The sequence below is a fragment of the Tachypleus tridentatus genome, chromosome 6, assembly GCF_004210375.1.
Source record: "Tachypleus tridentatus isolate NWPU-2018 chromosome 6, ASM421037v1, whole genome shotgun sequence".
Taxonomy (NCBI): Eukaryota; Metazoa; Arthropoda; class Merostomata; order Xiphosura; family Limulidae; genus Tachypleus; species Tachypleus tridentatus.
The window spans coordinates 67,871,149-67,892,973 of NC_134830.1; the positions used below are offsets into that span (position 1 = coordinate 67,871,149).

Sequence of the window (21,825 nt, forward strand, 5' to 3'; positions counted from 1 at the left end):
AAACTTTCCACATTCACAGAATTATCTGCATAAATCTTCTCAATCAGAGTTTGAATTTCACTAGAATCGTCATTACAAACAACTTCTCCATAATCTCCACCATTATCAAGAATAAATCTACAGAATCGAAAGCACTTTATTACGCATTAATCTTTTAAGTATTTCATTAAATGGCTTAAAAATGAAATTGTATCTAGCTTGTTAATTTTCATGATCATCTCAGATGCTCTCTTACAGTCGTCCATGTTTGCAACAATATACTAAAACATCAGTTTTCTGTAGTTCAATTTTATACACTGTATAATTCCATTGTCTAGTGGCTGTAGAACTGATGTTGTACATGGAGGTAGAAAGACTAAACAAACACTTGAAAGTTGAACTTTTGGGTGACAAGTTGCATTATCTAGGAAAAGTAGAATATTCCTATTTCCTTGTTCCATTCTTTTATTTAATTTGTTCAAAAATTTCTCGAATATAGCACTTGTCACCCACGCTTTGTTATTCGCTTTCCATTCCACAAAAGTTGATTCTTCCTTAAATTTTTGAAACAGCTCGGATTTTCACTTTTACCTATTACCTATTGTTTCTCTAGTTTTCCATCAGTAAATGTGACCAAAAGTACAATCAATCGTTCTTTCGAATAGCAACCTCCTGAATAATGACGGCAGAAAAAAGAACAGAATATATTTAACCTATACTTACTGTAACAAAATGTCCTAGAATTTATTAATATTTAAACAAATGAATAATTAAACAAGAATTTATTAATTTCTTGAAATCTTAAAATAATGCTGCAAAATTTTGATATTTACGGCTTGTACAGGTTTCCGGCGTAGATAGTTTTACTATATATTGAAGCGCACTATTTAAAATATTAGAAAATGCTAACAAATCGATAAACTGTTCAATGCGTTTCGTTAACGACTTAGCCCTAAACCCTAGTTTTAATATATAATTGAAAGAAAAAAACAACAATATTTGTTTATTTCTTCCTCCTATGGCTCAACTGCAAAATTAAAAAATGTATAACCTAAAATTGTGGTCGATACTCGTGGTAGAATCAGTGCAAATAGTCCATTGTATCTTTGTAGTTCAAACAAACAAACCTACACTGATAAGATAATATTATCTGTGTTCAGAAGGCAGGTTTCCACCAATAACAGTCTGAGACTATTAATTAATGAGAAATGACAATTCTCATCTTATAATAATTCAAACACAGAGTGGACTTGACTCTCCTGTTCCAAAAGAACATTTTCGTGTTTTGGATTTTGGTGTCCGCTGGATAAAGCCCACGCACTACGTAACATCTTGCAATAAAATTCTTACGCTAGGTTACCAATATGTAGGAGCGCAACTGCATTATTTTGCTGTGATTTAGTTACAAATTACTAGCATCAATGTTCAGTTACGTAGGTAGCTGAGTGAAAGGAAACACAATTAAACCAGAAACTCTTGAAACTGAATCTCTACTGAAACAACAAATTGAGAGAAGAGGAAGGGGTATCCTATTATAGAACTGTTTGTTTTCCAGTAATTCATTCACCTTTAAATTAAATAATTGGATAGAAATAAAAAAAGAAAACACAGTTTAGAACTGCCATTGCAACTTTGTTACTTATTCTGCATGCTTGTCGTTGTATGTTTTTGTATACTATAAAATAATTAAAATGCTGTTATATATTCAATGTTTTCTAAAACTTTCAATTTCTACCTTGTAAATGCAATGAAACTTTTATTCCGAACATATTCAAGGAGTATTGAATAAGAATATTACTTTATCGTGCTTATAAAATGTTTATTACGTATAAATTTGTTTGTTTTAGCCACATGTGGTTATCTTTGACTACCATGGGGAAATTGAACCACGGATTTGAGCGGTGATATGTCCTTAGACCATCCCACCGCGCGACCGTATGAGTGTGTATAAAGAAATAATATCAAAGATTTATATAACAATAATTTCCTGTTTCTGTCATTGAAGGAATATTTCATAATTATTGGCCCGGCATGGCCAGGTGGGTTAAGGCGTTCGACTCGTAATCAGAGGGTCGTGGGTCGCATCCCCGTCGCACCAAACATGCTCGCCCTTTCAGCCCTGGGGACGTTATAATGTGATGGTGAATCCTACTATTCGTTGGTAAAAGAGTAGCCCAAGAGTTGGCGGTGGGTGGTGATGACTAGCTGCCTTCCCTCTAGTCTTACGCTATTAAATTAGGGACGGCTAGCGCAGATAGCCCTCGAATAGCTTTGCGCAAAATTAAAAAAAAAATCATAATTATTTAAATAGATTGAAATCTGTGTTTGACACTTCTAATTATTCAGTTATCATCAGCCTAACATATAGGGGTAAATATTCATTAATTATTATAAAATCAGTTTAAAAATATTATTTCGAGGGTTTATCCGTAGACATAGATGAGATGCGTGTTTAAACCTAATTGTTGCTTCGGTTTTTTTTTTTTTTGTTATTATTTTTTCCTTTTTTTTGAAGAGCATTAAGGACCGATGTTGTTGTTTTGAATTAAGCACAAAGCTACTCAATGGGCTCTCTGTGCTCTGCCCACCAGGGGTATCAAAACCCGGTTTTTAGCTTTGTAAGTCCGCAGAAATACCGCTGAGCCACAGGGGGCTGTTAAGGACCGACTTCCTAGTTTACACTCATCATTTTTATTTGTAACTTTACTTGTCTTTGCCTTCAAATATATTTTTCCTAAAATAAAAATCAACTCGCGCGAAAGAACATGTTAAGTTCTAAGATCCTCTGTTTGGTTAAGTGAACATAAACATGCCCTTATAGCATATGACGCTATTGCTTATTTCAATTGTTTTAATACCTTAGCTAGGGTCAATGATAAATAAAACGTCTAAATAAAAATGTATAGACATGCTCTTTTTTGTTAAGGATAATTTTCAATCTTAAACATTTGTAACCTAGCTTAAAGATATAATAGGATTTTGAAATTTACAAAATTCGAAAAATATATATATTGTATAGTTCTGTGAAAATGATCAATTCCATGATTAGCCTCTTTCAAGTCTTCCTTATTTTTGTTATCTCGGAAATTGTCCGCAATAAACACATAAAGAAACTATACAACTCTAAGTTGATATAAAAAATAAAGTTATGTAGATCGAGTTACGTTATTTGTTACAATGATAGTTTGAATAGCTGCATGAAGTAATACATCTTCCACAGTTACAGGTAATCGGCTCCTTATGTGGACAACGGATTCTTAAGTATCTACTGATTGCTACATTTTCAATATTTAGTTTTGCGTTTACATGAAGCACTGAAATCCAATATTATTTTATACATTTGCTGCTGAAAAATCCCAGAGAGAAGCTGACGTTATGCAGCATAGAAACTAGCACTTCAAATTAATAAAAGATGAACTTTCAGATAGTTCCTCGACTTGTTTGTGCATTACATGTTCGTAAAGTTTTTAAAAAGTCGTCGCAATTGAATTTGAACATACTCATGTAGCTCTCATTAATGAGGACTACACTTAACTTGAAATTAAAGTGATGCGCAAGTCTATAGCACAACCCCAAAACATAAAATTATTCAAATTTAGTAAAGCACTTGAATACATATACTTTTGAAATAACAAGCGATCTTTTCCTTAAAATACAAAACGTCAAAGGTTATCTCTATAAATTATCAAATTGTCTGACCAAATCTGTTGATGTATCAAAAGCAACAGGTAAATGTCAACATGGACGATAACTGATGAAATCCCAAGTATAAAGAGTCGCAAACGAATTTTGTATGATCAATTGGCAGCAAATGTGGTATCATTGTGAAACAAATAGGTATGAAACTGCAATCACAATAAGGTCAAAGTTCAATGTGGCCACCAGGAACCAATGCAAGACAAAACTCAGATAAGCTAAAATTACGTGGGTCACTTTCTCTACGAAATTCTACCACTAACTCAAGAAACTAATTTTGTCGCATGTAACAGTACAAATCACCAAAGATGATCTGGTCAGATATGCCATCTTTATTTCTCATAGAAAGACTTATGAACCAAAGCTACCCAAAGAAGAACACAGACCATGGATTTTATTTTAATTGTAGGAGGTGCATTTTGTTGGTTTTCACTTACATGTAGATAAACCTTTGAAAGAGATAAAACTATCTGATAATCATCATCAAACCATTACATCGAAAATAAGATACGACAAACTCTTTATCGTGCTGGTAAATGATTGATCTAGAGCACAACGAATTTCCCATGGAAAAAAGTTCAAAAAACAATTAACACATTACTCTACAGAAAACAACGTACTATGGGACGTCATTTGATAAGTATTTGCTTTCTGTTTGTTATTAATAATACAGAAATAATAAAAAACATAAGAAATAACTTTTGAGAAATCCTGAAAGGATGTAGCAGATGGATGTCTGAAGAGAGGGTCTGATTTCCTACTCAATGGCTATTTAACCAAGCAAATTGATTGGAATTAAGTTGAAAGCTACATCATGGGCTATCTGTGCTTTGTCCACAACGGGTATCGAGATTTGGTTTCTAGCATTTGAGTCCACAGACATACCAATGTTCCACTTGGGGACAACCAAACAAAATTGAAAGCTACAATAAATATGCTTTGCCTTAGTTATTACATTATAATCAGTAATTTACTTAAATTTTGTACTTATCGGAGAGGTGTTAACTAAATTAGAGAAGAGTGAATATCTATAGAAAATGTCATGAAAAATTTAGGATTTTTTAAAATATTGCCTTATAAAATAAAGAATTTAAAACTTATATACTATTAAAATATGGATTATTATCTACGATTTTTTGCTACACTAATTGGTATAACATGAACAAAAACGTAGTTCAATAACATTTTGAACGTAACACATTAAAAACATTGTAACATGCGCAGTAAAAGATGCCAGTGACGAGAAGGTTAAATCAGATCAAAACTTTCCAACCATGTAATATTTTTATTATGGCTAATAAACTGCCTTCAGTGATATATGAATACTTTATACTTCCTAACGTCACACCAATTGTCATTCGAAAATTAACACAAACTACTGATATACTTGAGGGAGAGACCAGAGTTCAGTTGATAACACCAATATTATGGAACTCAGAAATTAAGATGATTAAGTCTTTATGAATATTTTCTAAAAGAAGTTGGATAATCTAGATATTGGTACATCAAAACTTACTTTTCATGATCAAATTGTGCTTGCAGGTTTGATGACCATATTGACACCTTTTGAAGAGGTAATCGATTTCACTCAGAGTCAGAACGTTGTAACCTCCAGTTATTTAGTGCCATATGCTTATAGGCTGATGATTGTGATTGAAAGCATGCAGTTAAAATATAATTTTAATTTTGTCTCTGTACTGTTTACACCCGGCTGACTCAGTATGAGCAACGATGTGTCTTCTGATTGGATACTGAAATGGATCCCAGGTTTAAACCTGATTGGTATTTCATTAGATTTATGGTCTATGAATCCATTCTAATCCTCCTGCACCAAGATGTCAAGAGAGTTTCCTCAACGATTAATCCTACAACAATATAACCAAAAGAGGGTTGTAAATCTTCCCCTTTAAAATAAATAAGATCTTTAGTTTCTTTGCTATTTCCAAGAATCCAGCCACATCAACATCTTACAACATGTCAAGTAGTCAGTTTTCAACGTGGGCTAACATGAACACGAATTGACGATGTTCAAAACATACACATACAACTTTATACGATTCACAATACAGAACACAAAAAGACCATCTTGGCGGCAATGCACAAAAACAAACCACGTGAACACACAGACTTGAAGTTGATGATATTCATAATACAAACAGATAAACCTATAAAACAAACAGGCTTGTGATATGTACAGTAAAAGAAAATGGACAAACACAAATTTACAAAATATGAGAATTATTACCCCATCTTGTTTCGACGTACAGACAGTTTACTCTTGAAGATGACACACGTAGTACGTCCAAACCAGTCGGGTAATTATCTCCATATTTTGTAAATTTGTGTTTGTTCTTCATCACTTAATTTGTGCTTATAAAACTGTCAATTTTTAAAACTTGCATTGAGGTTTTAGAATTTCTTGCTTTGGAATATATTTTATCCATACAGTAGATTTTACTAAATAGATTTCAAACTTAAAACGCTCTATTGACATAACATTTATTACAGATGTTTTGTGTTATAGCTTTAGTCAATAAGACTATACTCTGCTTTGTAAACTAAATTTATTCCCAGATATTTCTAAAGTTCCAAGATGTATTACTGTAGAAAAGAAATATGCACATACCAGAAATCATGTGGGCTGTAGGATAGTAATATGCGAAAAGTAAGTTCAAAGAGAAAATTGTTTATAATCTCGGTCCCAGTTATGAAGCGTGACTTATACAGCAGTAAAATATTATTAAATATTATCATAAAACGAAGAAGTGCAGATTCAACCTTTACCCATCACTTTGTCGTGTTTCGTCTACCTTGAAAAGTTCTTTAACCCAACCAATCGCCTTGAATCTCTTCCTTCGAATAAGCGCGAATAGCTGTCAGTCTTGATCACAATACACTGATGTCTTGAGAATAACATGAACTGAAAAACACAGTTCAGGAAATAAAGGCGGGCTTGTAGTTTACTTGATCAATAGGAATCTTACTAAATATTCGCTTCTTCTGTCATTTTGAATAAGATTCTTAATTCATTCGAGAGAAAACGGTGATAGTTTCGTATTACTATGAGACTGAGTCTAATTTTGACTTGAGGAGTTTGGGTGTGGATATTGAATAGTTAAATAATTGAAGATGGTTAATATGATAGGGGAATCAAATTATAATTTATCGCTGGAAATGAATTAATCAGATGCTCTACTAATGAAATATGTCCATCAGATGCTCTACTAATGAAATATGACCATTACCCCTTCATAATAAATTAATCATCCTAGACTGTCTTTCGTGTATTGGATTGTCCGGTTCGATTTACAACGCTAAAATTCGTGATTAGATTCCCCACAACGGACAGAACTCAAAGAGCTAATTGTGTAGATTTGCGCTAAAAGAGCCGTAATAACAATAATTTTTAATGGATTTATTCATGGCTTAATATTCAACTTTGGTAATGGAAGGAAAACAATTATCAAATAAGAAATTCAAGTAGGGGAATAAGCCTTTTCCTGCTTTCTTTTTTCCCCATTACTTTTGTAGTAATTACTAAGTAGATGAAAGTCGAGTTACTTCTTGTAAACATCTATTTCGATGAAGAAGGTTAAACAGTGTTAACGTCTTGTCTTACACCGTAAGTGACACCGGTGTCTCAGTGGTACGTCTAAAATTCAGATTTCGATACTTGCAGTCGGCTCATCATATGGTTTAGTGTTTAAAAAACATGAATACCCGGAATCTTCAACAATGTTAACTTCCTGTGTTAAATCTACTTCGAATCTTTAACAATGTCAACGTCTTATATTAAATCAGGAGTACCGAAACATTCAACAATAGTATCGTAACATCATAACACATTTACTCAAATCTTCAGTTCACGAAGGTTGATCTGTACTGTGATGTATGAAAGGGGACAAATTACATTTCAGTTTTTTTCAAGGGTGAGAATGAATTTTTTATGATACACATTGATTTCTGACAAAAAGTGATACGATTGTTATAACTGAATTTGTAAATAAACAAAGAGCAACACATAATGCAATACGTTTAACGTGTAGATTTTAACTCGAGTAGTAAAACTTAAAAACTTGAAATTATGGAATAATAGGTCTTTATGCGAGGATTACCACATTTATATTAATTATATAAATTATTTATTGGAGCGTTCTTTCATGATTCAGTGACGTCAACAATAATTTCTGGTGCGTCAACAACTTGGCAGTTCTTTAAAAGGAGTTTTTAAATCGAATTTACAAAACTAAAATAACAATTCACCTGTTTGGACAAGTCCATTATCTAAAATAAGAAGAAATTTGGAAAATTTTCTGTTGTTTGTTATTAAGCACAAAGGTTTAGAAAGGACTATCTGTGTTCTGCCCAACATGGATATCGAAACTCGGTTTCTAACAGTGTAAGTCTGCAGATGTACCTCTGTGCTATGGTGGGGGATTCGGAAAAGACATTGTCTGTGTGTTCTTAGGGTTGGGTTTGTAACATGAACAGCCTATTAGAATCCCAGCGTCCTCCGCGTTTAATTTGTGCTATAAATCTACATTTTAAAAACAATGCAGTTCTCAAATTGGAGGTAAGGGGGACAAATACATGTATGTATACTCCTTCTGCAAAGGGTGGATAGGAGTTGATAACCCCTTCCCCGGGTGATCGGCGCCTATGGTTAAGTTCATAATCATGACAGACTTAGTCAACCTTTGAAGGACGTTATTGTCTTGCATCACTCAAAAAACGTTCTCAAACTTTCAACGATTTCAATGTCTTACATTAAAATAAGAACTTTCAGCAGTTTTGATTTCTTATATAACATCAAACTTGCTCCAACTGTACGTTTTGTAAATGCCTTACATCAAATTAGACATAATAAACTTTCAGTGATGTTAATGTCTTATATCACAGTAAACTTAACCGAACTTTGAACTGCCATGGATGACCCTCTTTTGTTTCCAACCTAGTTTCGGCCACTAGACGTTAAAGCGTCGTTAATTTTATGTAATCAACGCAACAAAAGAAACTGCTTTCATAACCAGATGATCATTAGATAGCAAACCAATAAACTGGGTATTAACGAAGCCTTCATAACAAGCATCAGTTAGCTCGCTTACTTTAAAAGTGTCTGTTAATTAATCCTAATTTAAGCTAATTCACAGCTCGAAAGACTGGTGGTGAAATAAAATGACGTACTTTTCTTCTTCCGTGAACTCAGAATTGTTGAACAGATTTACTAAGTCATTAACCAGTATAGTAACAGTAGTAGACTTAAAAATATTTGTGTGTGATCTTGCATGTATTACGGAAGAAACAACCAAGTAGAGGTGATATATATTGTGTAATTTAGATATGCCAAGTGTATTCGGACTAATTTCACCGGAATGGCTTAACTACAAGAGGAAGTTGCTTAAAAAACACTTGAGAAACTAAGCATCCTTTCATGACGTTGTAATATATGTACTTTTAACAAAATGAAAGAGATTTGCGATGTAAAACCAGCTTTGAATACCAAGAGGTGTCTAAAAGTAAACGAATAGCAAAGTCAAAGTTCTTAACTAGAAATCACCGCACACGAGTTTTGTAACATCGACATGATTAAAAGGCTTTGTTTGTTCGAAGCTAAGCACAAAGCTACACAATGGACTATCTTGTTCTGCACACCACGGGTATCGAAATCCAGTTTCTATCATTGTAAGTCCGCAAACATATTACTGTGCCACTGGAGGGCTATTAAAAGGTTAAATTATCAAAGGAAGATCATTTTATTTTGCTACACCAGAGTGTGCTATAGCATAAAAGGTGTATTTATATAAATGATTTTTTATTTAATCTATACGTGTTGATTGTGAAATATTTTGGCAAGAATAAATTGAGAAATAGTTGTTTTTGTATAAAAAATATACTTAATAGAAATACTGCTTGCAAGAGTCATGCTAATGTCCAACAATAAAAGTATTATAGAGAGATCGTCACTCCAGCTGATAAATACAAAAACCATTAGCAAGTTTTAAAATACATCAGTCATTTAATACATCATTATTAAAACACAAAACTGATATTCACAACTTTTAACTGTTCTAGTAGGGAGGTACACTGGGCCTTGCATGACCACGTGGTTAGGATCGCGTGTTCGAATCCCCATCTCTCCAAACACACGTGTCCTTTTAGCAGTGAGGGCATTATAATGTAACGATCAATTAAAATATTCATTTTTGCAGTAAGTGGTGGTAATCAACTGCCTTCCCTGTTAAATTAGGGACGATTAGTGCAGATGTACCTCGTGTAGTTCTGCGCGAAATTCATAACAAAGCAGATACGTTGATACCCAACAGATAAGTTTAAGATTTTAAAAATGTTACACAGAGAATAATTCGAAAATGAAAAACAAAGGACAAAAATTAAATAAAAAATATCTTCTTTTACAAGTGATAGCTGACTTATAATTTTTGTTCTGTCTTTAACAGATTGCCACTATTGTGTTTTCACAAAGAGCAACTTAAATCTTAAGTGAACGATTTGTTTAAGTATGGTTCATTCACAATTGACAAGGCTTACATATTACATCATATTGTGTAACTTTATGCTCTTATCTGTCACCACACTACTATAAAGATCTGAGAAAAAACAAACAATTTCCCACTCATTCTCTATACCGAAGTCATGTTTTTTGTTGTTTGAAATTAAGCACAAAGCTACACAATGGCCTATCTGTGATTTACCCACCACGGGTATCGAAACCCGGTTTCTAGCCATGTGAGTTCGAATACATACCGCTGTGCCACTAGGGAGTATAATTCATGGAAAGTCATGTGTTAATTAACGGGATTAGTTACAGTTATGTTAGGATCTATTTATATTTTTATTGTGTGACTCTTATGTTATTGCGACCTAGTGGAATTCTAGAGCTAAAGACAATGGGTGCGATTCCCTTCGGTGAGCACAGTCGATAGCACTACATGGCTTTGTTCTACAGCAAAGAAACATATACTACTAAATATTTTGTAACCAACAAAATCATGGACCTAGAAGAAATTTGTATATGAATAGTCTATAAAAATTACATATCGTTCTGTAGAAAATTTTGCGGTTGGAATATTTGTATATGTTAAATTATGTGTGTGTTTTCATTTAGCAAAGCCACATCCGGCTATCTGCTGAGGGGAATCGAACCGCTGATGTTAGCGTTATAAACCTGTAGACTTACAGCTGTACTAGGGGCAAACAGGTTATGATTGAAGACTGTCACCTGACGTATACGTTCTATAGTTGTTGTGAATCACGGATTTTTAGCAAACGTGAGAAACAGGTTACACTATGAAAACACCGTAACGTCTTAACATATGAAACAGGTTAACACTATGAAAACACCGTAACGTCTTAACGTATGAAACAGGTTAACACTATGAAAACACCGTAACGTCTTAACGTATGAAACAGGTTAACACTATGAAAACACCGTAACGTCTTAACGTATGAAACAGGTTAACACTATAAAAACACCGTAACGTCTTAACGTATGCAACAAGTTAAGAATATGAAAACACCGTAACGTCTTAACGTATGCAACAAGTTAACAATATGAAAACACCGTAACGTCTTAACGTATGCAACAAGTTAACAATATGAAAACACCGTAACGTCTTAACGTATGCAACAAGTTAACAATATGAAAACACCGTAACGTCTTAACGTATGCAACAAGTTAACAATATGAAAACACCGTAACATCTTAACGTATGAAGCAGGTTAACACTAATCAGTGATGACGAGAAACCCACTTGTTGAGAAATTTATATGCAAAAACGGCTCGTTTGGGCTGAGAAAACACTTTACATAGAAGAGCGAACAACGTTTCGACCTTCTTTGGTCATCGTCAGGTTCACAAAGAAAGAGGTAACTGACCGGAAGCTGACCACATGTTTGAAAGGGGTTGTGTAACTGTGTGTCGAAATGTAGAGGGCGGTATTAGATGTTTGAATATATAATATTATTTATTATATTAATATAGGTATAAAGGCGTTCCTTTATATTGGTTTATTTTGGGTTTAAGTTGTTGTATAAGTAAGGCTTCTTTAATTTTACGTTTGTTTATGTTTGTTTCTTTACTTAGTATTTGAGTGTTTTCTATGGTTATGTTGTGTTTATTTGACTTGCAGTGTTCGAAAACGTGTGAAGGTGACTTTATGTTCTTTGAATCTGGTTTCCATTTTCTACTTGTTTCTCAATATAGAAGTCGTGGCAGTTATCACATTGTATTTTATAAATAATGTTGGTGTGGTGTTTGTCAGTGTAGTTTTACATAGTATAGACCCTCAGTTTTGTGCCGGGTTTTGAATAAATTTGGTATTAATTGGAATGTCATATTTTGTTACTAATTTTGCCAAATGTTGGTTATTTGTTTGCTGATGTCGGGAATATATGGTATACAGCAGTATATGGTTTCGTGGTTTTGATTCTTGAGCTGTATTTACTTTAGTTGGTTGATTTTGCTTTCTGTCTAGGTGTGTGCGTATAATGTTTTCTACGGTTTGTGGAGGAAACTTATTGATGTTGGTGAAGTATTGTTTTATTTTGTCTAATTCATCGTTAATTTTATCTGGTGAGCATAGTTTTATGGCTGTGTTTATTTGGTTTCTTAGTATGTTGAGTTTTTGTTTTATTTCATGTGCTGAGTCCCAAGGAATGTATAGTCCAGTATGGGTGATTTTTCGGTGGATTTCTGTTTGGAATTGTGTATCAGTTCTTGTAATTTTGAGGTTAAGAAATGATATTTGATTGTTTTCTTCCTGTTCACATGTGAAGTTGATGTTGGGATGTATAGAGTTAATGTGATTGAAAAAATTAAGTATGTGTTCTGTAGATTTGAATCCCGCAACCGTGTCATCTACATATCTATACCAGTATAGTGGTGGATGTAATGCTGTGTTAATTGCTTGTGTTTCAACTTGTGTCATAAAAAATATTGGCTAGAACTGGTGATACTGGGTTGCCCATGCTTAGGCCGTTTGTTTGTATATAGTTTTGGTTGTTGAACATGAAGTTTGTCTTTATCGTGGTGAATTCTATGAGGGTTGCTAACTGCCAATATTTTTATGACACAAGTTGAAACACAAGCAATTAACACAGCATTACATCCACCACTATACTGGTATAGATATGTAGATGACACGGTTGCGGGATTCAAATCTACAGAACACATACTTAATTTTTTCAATCACATTAACTCTATACATCCCAACATCAACTTCACATGTGAACAGGAAGAAAACAATCAAATATCATTTCTTAACCTCAAAATTACAAGAACTGATACACAATTCCAAACAGAAATCCACCGAAAAATCACCCATACTGGACTATACATTCCTTGGGACTCAGCACATGAAATAAAACAAAAACTCAACATACTAAGAAACCAAATAAACACAGCCATAAAACTATGCTCACCAGATAAAATTAACGATGAATTAGACAAAATAAAACAATACTTCACCAACATCAATAAGTTTCCTCCACAAACCGTAGAAAACATTATACGCACACACCTAGACAGAAAGCAAAATCAACCAACTAAAGTAAATACAGCTCAAGAATCAAAAAACCACGAAACCATATACTGCTGTATACCATATATTCCCGACATCAGCAAACAAATAACCAACATTTGGCAAAAATTAGTAACAAAATATGACATTCCAATTAATACCAAATTTATTCAAAAACCCGGCACAAAACTGAGGTCTATACTATGTAAAAACTACACTGACAAACACCACACCAACATTATTTATAAAATACAATGTGATAACTGCCACGACTTCTATATTGAGAAACAAGTAGAAAATGGAAACCAGATTCAAAGAACATAAAAGTCACCTTCACACGTTTTCGAACACTGCAAGTCAAATAAACACAACATAACCATAGAAAACACTCAAATACTAAATAAAGAAACAAACATAAACAAACGTAAAATTAAAGAAGCCTTACTTATACAACAACTTAAACCCAAAATAAACCAATATAAAGGAACGCCTTTATACCTATATTAATATAATAAATAATATTATATATTCAAACATCTAATACCGCCCTCTACATTTCGACACACAGTTACACAACCCCTTTCAAACATGTGGTCAGCTTCCGGTCAGTTACCTCTTTCTTTGTGAACCTGACGATGACCGAAGAAGGTCGAAACGTTGTTCGCTCTTCTATGTAAAGTGTTTTCTCAGCCCAAACGAGCCGTTTTTGCATATAGGTTAACACTATGAAAACACCGTAACGTCTTAACGTATGAAACAAGTTAACAATATGAAAATACCGTAACATTTTAACGTATGAAGCAGGTTAACACTATGAAAACATCTTATATAAAACATCTTAGTTTTACTGGTGATACTGTTCGTTTCCCTTGATGTAATGTTAGGTATTAAACTTACTTTAACTAAGCGAAAACTTGTATTATATATGATTTATCTAAAATAATTGTTGCATTTGCGTAGACGATAACAATAATTAAATTCTTTATTAATTTAATGTTTTGCAATTATGTTAGTGCTTAATCTAAAAAGAACAGGTGTAACCATGGTAGTTGCGTTTTATTGTACTCTCATGAACCTGTTAAGGAAGCAGGTCTCTACAAGATTAATTAAATCAGGTTGCGATATAACATATACGAGAATTATTAATTCTCGCTACGTAACAGAATCTGCACGCACTTTTAACGCTCTGTGTTAAATGCGATTCAAATGGACAGCAAGGACGGAAATTGTTTATTGCCTTTGGATATTAAGTGAGGCTACACTTCCATACTATTTTTATGGTTTTAACAATTGTAATATGCAAGGCTTCTGCACTACTTAAAAAATAAAACCTTTAATTTCTGGATAAATTCAACTGAATACATTTAACATGTTTATATAATACAAAAACTGTCGCAAGAGATAATGCTGCAAGTTATGTGACTTGTTTTACCTTTAGAATGTCAAAAGTCTTGATTATCATCTTCTTTGTTAACCTTTGTTAACATTGTCATCTGTTTATCAATAAAAGTGTTAATACTCATATCAGCCGTTCTGAGGTACACTGACGGGGGAACTGATATTCGGAAAATATAAGTAAGACTTGTACATTACAATAGTTTTGTCATGTTTGAAGTGGTGTTAAAAGTTGACCGGAAATGTTTGAAATGTTATAAACGTTTAATCGGCGAGAATTCTTCGACCCCACCTATTATATATCAAAACGCTAGCATGAAAAAAAAAATTAAAACGCCTACCTAACTTACTTGTTACCTCTTACAGAGATTTATAGTTTATTATTATTGTAACTAACAGATGATGACCAAGTGAAAAGAGAAGATATTTAGTGTTTTAGTTTACATCATGTACGAGAGCTGGTATAGAAAAACTAGCATCTCACTGTATTGTCACAAGAACACAACGTATCTCCTCCTGCACGTGAGGAAGATCGTATCAATTTGCTGACAGTTGCTAGTGTGGTTGGTACTGCGGCTAAAGTTATATTCTTAAAATAAATAGCTCAGTTGATTATTTGTTTCTGCTTAAGAGCAAAGCTACATAATGGAACATCAGAGCTGTAGCCGCTCTTGAATTCGAACCCCGATAGAGTTATAATCGCTTAAGCTTGTCACTGAGCTACTGGGGAAGAAAATTATCGAAAGTTGATGTTAAATCTTAACACTTAGCCTCCCAGTGGTGCAGCGTTATGTCTACGGACTTTCAACGTTCGCAACCGGATTTTGATACCTGTAGTGAGCAGGGCCCATATAGCCCAATGTGTAACTTTATGCTTAAATACAAACAATCTTATCGCTTATTTAACAAAACGTTGATATGGAGAAGTGCATGTGTGATTTTGTTGTTTTACGACTTTCTTGCAAAGCTACTTGAGAACTATCTAAGTTAGTGCTCACTAATTGTGAAGTGATAGACTATAAGGGGACAGCTAGTTAACACCACCTACTGCTAAGTTGTGAGTTACTCTATTGAATAGTTGAATTTTATGGTCACTTTTGGTCCCATGCGATTTTGGCGTCAAGGTGCGCGAAACGCAGAATCTTAGATCCACAGTGCATGTGAAACAAATGACAATTCCATACATTGGAAAATTAATGCATAATTTGCAATCAGTTATACCACAAGTCCTGTTTTGTTTGTTTTGTTTTTGAATTTCGCACAAAGCTACTCGAGGTCTATCTGTGCTAGCCGTTCCTAATTTTGCAGTGTAAGACTAGAGGGAAGGCAGCTAGTCATCACCACCCACCACCAACTCTTGGGCTACTCTTTTACCAACGAATAGTAGGATTGACCGTCACATTATAACGCCCCCACGGCTGAAAGGGCGAGCATGTTTGGCGCGAGGGGGATGCGAACCCGCGACCCTCGGATTACGAGTCGCACGCCTTAACACGCTTGGCTATGCCGGGCCCGTCTATGTTTCTTTATTGAGTGAAAAAACAAATAAAGTTTAATACTACTACTTAACTTCATTTTAGTTTCTTTGTACGATTCACCTTAGCACCATCTAAGATTAAGCTAGTGCTGATAGATAGCGACTCGCGAGATTCCAATGTTTTATATCGAGATTTTAGAGGTTTGAAGTGTCTGCCTGTAACATACTTTAAAAACACCAAAGCAAACAGATTTCAAGTTTAATTTAATTTACAAGTGTACATATGAATCATTAAATGATTACCGGAATTTAGATACGTTAAACGTATTCCCAGTATTCGATATTAGTCCGCAATGACTTCATTAGATTATATTTAATATTCAATACGTTTGCGGTGTTGTAGGGATTCATTAGGGCTACCATAAAAACACATACCCTCTGTCGAGTAGATTGCTCACCTGCCAACTGTATTGTTTACCTACGTACATACTCCTTGAACAAAATATTTGATCTTTAACCAACATATTAAGTACCTGAAGACTGACAAAATAATTCAGCTATCAGTAGAGCTGCCACGAATATGTGGAGTTTAAAGTTGGACGGATTGTGTTCTTCTTACTCAATATAGCGGAAGCGTTAATTTTCAGACAAGAATCGTACTTAGCCAACTTACTGTGGTTAATAAGCTTTATTGAGTTTTCTTCGGCTGTTTCCATTGACAGAACTCGCGAAATACATGGATAAAACGGTTTTACTGAGCTGAGGAACTAGAGTATGAGCTTAGCAACAAGTATGGACACTTCCACTTCCATATGATGTGTATAGAATTTTGAACGTTGTATAGGCTTTGTTCTCTGATCGCCTAGAAAATAGTGCGAATGTAGCCACGCTTGTGAGCATATCAGAATCCAATCATCGCAAGTTCAAATTTATATACAGAATTTTAAAAAGTACCGGACGGCTGTATTTTTAAATCAACCCAACAAATATTTCTCTCTAACTCGTAGATTGTGCGTTAAACCTATTTCAAATAAATTTATAATGTCGATTTTCACGCTATTTACATGTCCGAATGATAGTTTTAAGGTTATTTCATGTTATATAGATATATCATACCATATGAAAAATTTCTAGTTATTAAACCACAGTGTTAATTATTTAACAAATTATTCACAGTCAGTTTCTTCAGTAAATTAAAAAGGAAATATTAACTATTAATATTCGTATCAGTATATCAACATTATTAATAAAATATTGTAATTTATTACAAATTTCGTTAAACTGTTTTTAACTTGAGATCTACGTAAATGAATAGTTAATTGATTTAATAAAGAACTTTAAGATACAATTATTAAATTATTCTGTAATAAATACAAAAATGTATTAAATAAATACAAAGAAAGTAAAATCAGAGAAATTCTATTAAAAATTACTAAAATGTAGTTATAAATAAAGTCATCTAAGAACTTGGCACTAATTTATGCGGATGTGCACTTTAAGCCGCATATAAACGCAAGACAGTCATAGTAAACTATCCCTTTGCTGATGTCGTGTGTTATTTACTTTTTATTTTCATCTTTTTCTTATTCTAGCTTGGAAGAGCAGTCACCTTCCCACAACTGTCTGTAGGCAGTGAATAGTAATATAGACGTGGGGCGTTGTGGGCTTCAGCACCCACATATCGCTCTCCTAATTTCTAATTTTCTTATGTGAGATTAACGAATTGGAGGTTAAGACTGATAGACGGTGTATCCCCACTGCAATGTAGATCCCACTTCTGCAGTCACCCTCAGAACCTAGGATACATTTTATAATCCCACATTGTAGCTTGTACCCTAGAATCCTTTTTTTTTAATGTGCAACGTATTTTAAAAAATGCATGTTTATGGCTTAAAAATTTTATACTTATAATATATACATACAAAACAACCACTACAAATACATGTACGTTTATATATTTTGATGATGGTTTTACAATAATTTTCCAAAAACAGTAATAGAGATCAGAGCATATCCGAACTGAACTTAATGCCTTGTTTTAAAAAGAGCAAGATAGTTGTGTTCTTTCATATGGCCTGCTTAAGTGTATTATTCTTTGAAACAACTATACGGAATTTTTATCGCTCACTTACAGGGGGAACTTTGCTAGTTGTACACATACCATTTAACGACAAATCTGGTGTGTTAAAATACAGAAAAACAAGGACTAAAGGCGCATGATTTGCGTACGATTTCCATTTCTTAAAGCACAAAAACTAGAAAGACGTGTAAACTTACGATTTTGATTTCTTGAAGCGAAAAAATAGTTTGTTTTGTTTTTGAATTTCGCACAAAGCTACTCGAGGGCTATCTGTGCTAGCCGTCCCTAATTTAGCAGTGTAAGACTAGAGGGAAGGGAGCTAGTCATCGCCACCCACCGCCAACTCTTGGGCTACTCTTTTACTAACGAATAGTAGAATTGACCGTCCCAATATAACATTCCAACAGTTGAAAGGGCGAGCATGTTTGGTGTGACGGGGATTCAAACCCGCGACCCTCAGATTACGAGCCAAGTGCCTTAACCACCTGGCCAAGCTGGGCCATGTAGTATTGTACTTGTTAATAATTAACAAGATTACAAAATATGCTGATGAGATTATAATATTTACCATCTCTACAGAGATATGTATACTAACGATGATGTTTTAACCTTTCAAATCATGGATCAATCCAATTCCTTGAAACCTGCAGGTATGTAGACTAGTTCAATATTAACAACACCATGAGATCCATATGTCAAGATGGCGAAAATCAGAATTATTTCCCCAGTGGCACAGTGGTATGTTCACGGACTTACACACTAAAAACCGGGTTTCGATACCCGTGGTGGTCAGAGCACAGATAGCCCACTGAGTAGCTTTGTGCTTAATTCTAAACAAACAAACAAATTAGAATTATTAATATTTTGTAATTTTATGTTTTTATAATTAATATTAGAGCTACTGCTTATTTTGAAATACGCTTTTATTATTTGTTAAATGCGACTCACTTAAACCTTAAGTTCATTATGCATTGGGTCAATATCACTTATTTGGTACATTTGATATTGATTAAGTACCCTCTCCTATTGGTACACCTAAGATGAATAATAAACAAATTCATCCTCTACAGAAATACGTTCTTGAGGTATTTGGTATTTTAAACATGAACGGAACGTAAGACACATGGGTTGAAGGTCAGATTATAAAAAAACAACAACACAGTTAAGACATTTCCTTTCTTGATAATAAAGTGGTAACTAGAAGGAGAGCAACCACTTAGTAATACAGTCGCACATAAGCCTACTTGATACCGAAAGCGAGTGCAGAGCGTGTTCGGCGGCGTATCGCGAGTACAAAGACAACTTTTGATTTCCTGATTCGCAGCCCAGAAAGATAACTAGTAGACCACCCAACCTTTTTCACGTTTGAATTCCGGTTATTTTCCGTGGATTGTATGGCAATAATTACTTCTTTCACGCTTCATAGGTGCAGGAAAAATATATATATAACATTTTGAGATGTAAATCAACTGATAACCATTATTTTGACATTCTGAAAAAGAAATAAAACACAAGTTCTGGACTAACGTGATAAAAATGAGTGTGAAACTTCACTCATAGTTCATAAAACGACTACTATAAATTCTATAATAGTTTATTTATTAACGTTTTTCTACAAGTTACAGTAACTCTGAAAAAGGCTTACCTAATTTAAAACTTAAATAAATCACCATTTTTTTGTATCTCGAGTCAATATTTTTTAGAAATATATAATACTTATAAGTTTTTATGCAACTTACGTTGGTCAGAAAAATCGTCTACCAGAATAACTTCTTTGATTAGGTGGTGAGGTGATCTGTCGAGGATACTGTGAACTGTCCGTAAGAGGACGCTCCAAGCTTCGTTGTGAAAGCAAACGATAACACTAGTCTGGGGCAAGGTGTCCAAATGTTTGATGCCTCGACATCTGTGAAAACACGAGAGTCGTCAAATAGTTTACAGTCTCGTTGCTGTAAAATTAATCATATTGTCTTTCATTATTACTTAACGAAAATTGGTTTATTACGTCTGTAGTAGGTAGTACATAAGAAGCTTTGTTTCTCTTGTATAAAGAGAACAAAGACATTTATATATAGTTTAAATAAACTGAAATTTTCCATTTACTTGCACTTCTTACACTTGAACTCACATGAATAGATTTGTTGCTACATAATGATCTCGTGCCACCAGAGGGCATGGCGAAGTAATGAATTTTGTTTGTTTGTAGTTAATCAGAAAACTATACAATGGACTTACTTTTCTGTGCTCACCGAGGGTATTGAAATCCGGTTTTCAGAATTATTAACTTTCAGGCTTACCGGAAACATTTAGATCTGTCTTCATAAAAATTAGCCTTGTAAAACCTTAAAATTAAAGTATGGTATTTTAATATTCACAGATATTTATAAAGTGAAAAATTATGCTACTATTTTTCCCATTGTACTTATTAGAGAAAGGGTTAGAAACGTGAAATTGTATGTACCAACATTCGAAAGATTTTCTAGAAGTCGTCAAAGTATAGAAAAATGTAAGATAGATTAACTTCTGGCAATAAACACTGAAATACATATATAACGTAAAAATTATGAAATTAATGCAGTTTTATCCATCACAAACTAATGCGTTTAGATTTGAACCAAATCATATATTTTGCGAGCGCTTAGTTCCACATAATATGAACTTGATCAACTTACATTTCAAAGAAACAAAGCTCAAAATATACATTCTTGATTTCGAGTATAACAGTTGAGACTAAAATGCACAAAAGGCATACATTTAAAACTTACCAACTTTTTTGTACAGATAGGTATTTACATATTTGATGCATTTACAACAAGGGAAGAACTGACTACGTTAACAATAGTTATGTAAGCCTGTATGTATGTATATACAAATACAGAACAATCAGATACATAGATGGTAATCATCCACTAATGAGCGTAAAATTCAGCACCGTAAAACAGAAGAACAGCAAACTGAAATCCATGCATTGCACCACAAATAAATAAGTGAAAGCATACTCTTCACAGAACACGACAAAAATATGATTTCAGAAAGATAACTGAGACGGTAGCCTCCAAAGAACGCTGGAGATATCCCGTCTCGTCTGTTATCTGTCAAACGCAAGTGAAAAAAAAAGAAGACATGTTTGAAACTACTCTCTATAGAACGAAGTAAAAGGCTCACATCTTTATTTTAAAACTAACATGATAAATAGCAGGAACATATATGTTATTGTTTTAACTAAATTACCAGGACAAAATTATTATAATGGTTTAGCTGTTTTTTTTCTTCTTTCTAGTTTCTAGTTTGTATAAGCCTAGCTTCTATTAAAAAACACACAATACAATTCCAGTTAGATATTGCAATATATTTATTTAAGTGTTGACTATATCTTCAGAAAGCAAATATTTCAAACGCGACAACCTACAGTAATTAGCCAGTTCAGTAGGTCAATAGCTGGGGCATGTTTTGCTGCCAGATGGCTTGTTCAATAAAGTCCATTTTATGACATTTATTGTTTGCAATTTCTTCATAGATCTAGGCAGAAGATTATAAATGCCCAGTTTTATTGAGATGCGATGCTTGTGATTTGTCAAGAAACACGAATAAATTATATTTCATGTTCTTCAAACCGATTTCGGACAATGAATGTAAGATAGATTACTGCATTATTGTTTTGG

At 33.7% G+C, this 21,825-nt stretch overlaps 1 protein-coding gene across 1 annotated transcript in view; it reads right to left on the reverse strand.

Annotated features, from left to right (window-relative positions):
- Positions 1-21,825, reverse strand: part of LOC143252738 (putative polypeptide N-acetylgalactosaminyltransferase 9) — a 69,442-nt gene that overhangs the window by 30,944 nt on the left and 16,673 nt on the right. The window contains exon 2 of the mRNA XM_076505329.1: positions 19,903-20,069. Within this exon, the coding sequence (XP_076361444.1) occupies positions 19,903-20,069 (167 nt within the window). The remainder of the gene's footprint in view (positions 1-19,902; positions 20,070-21,825) is intronic.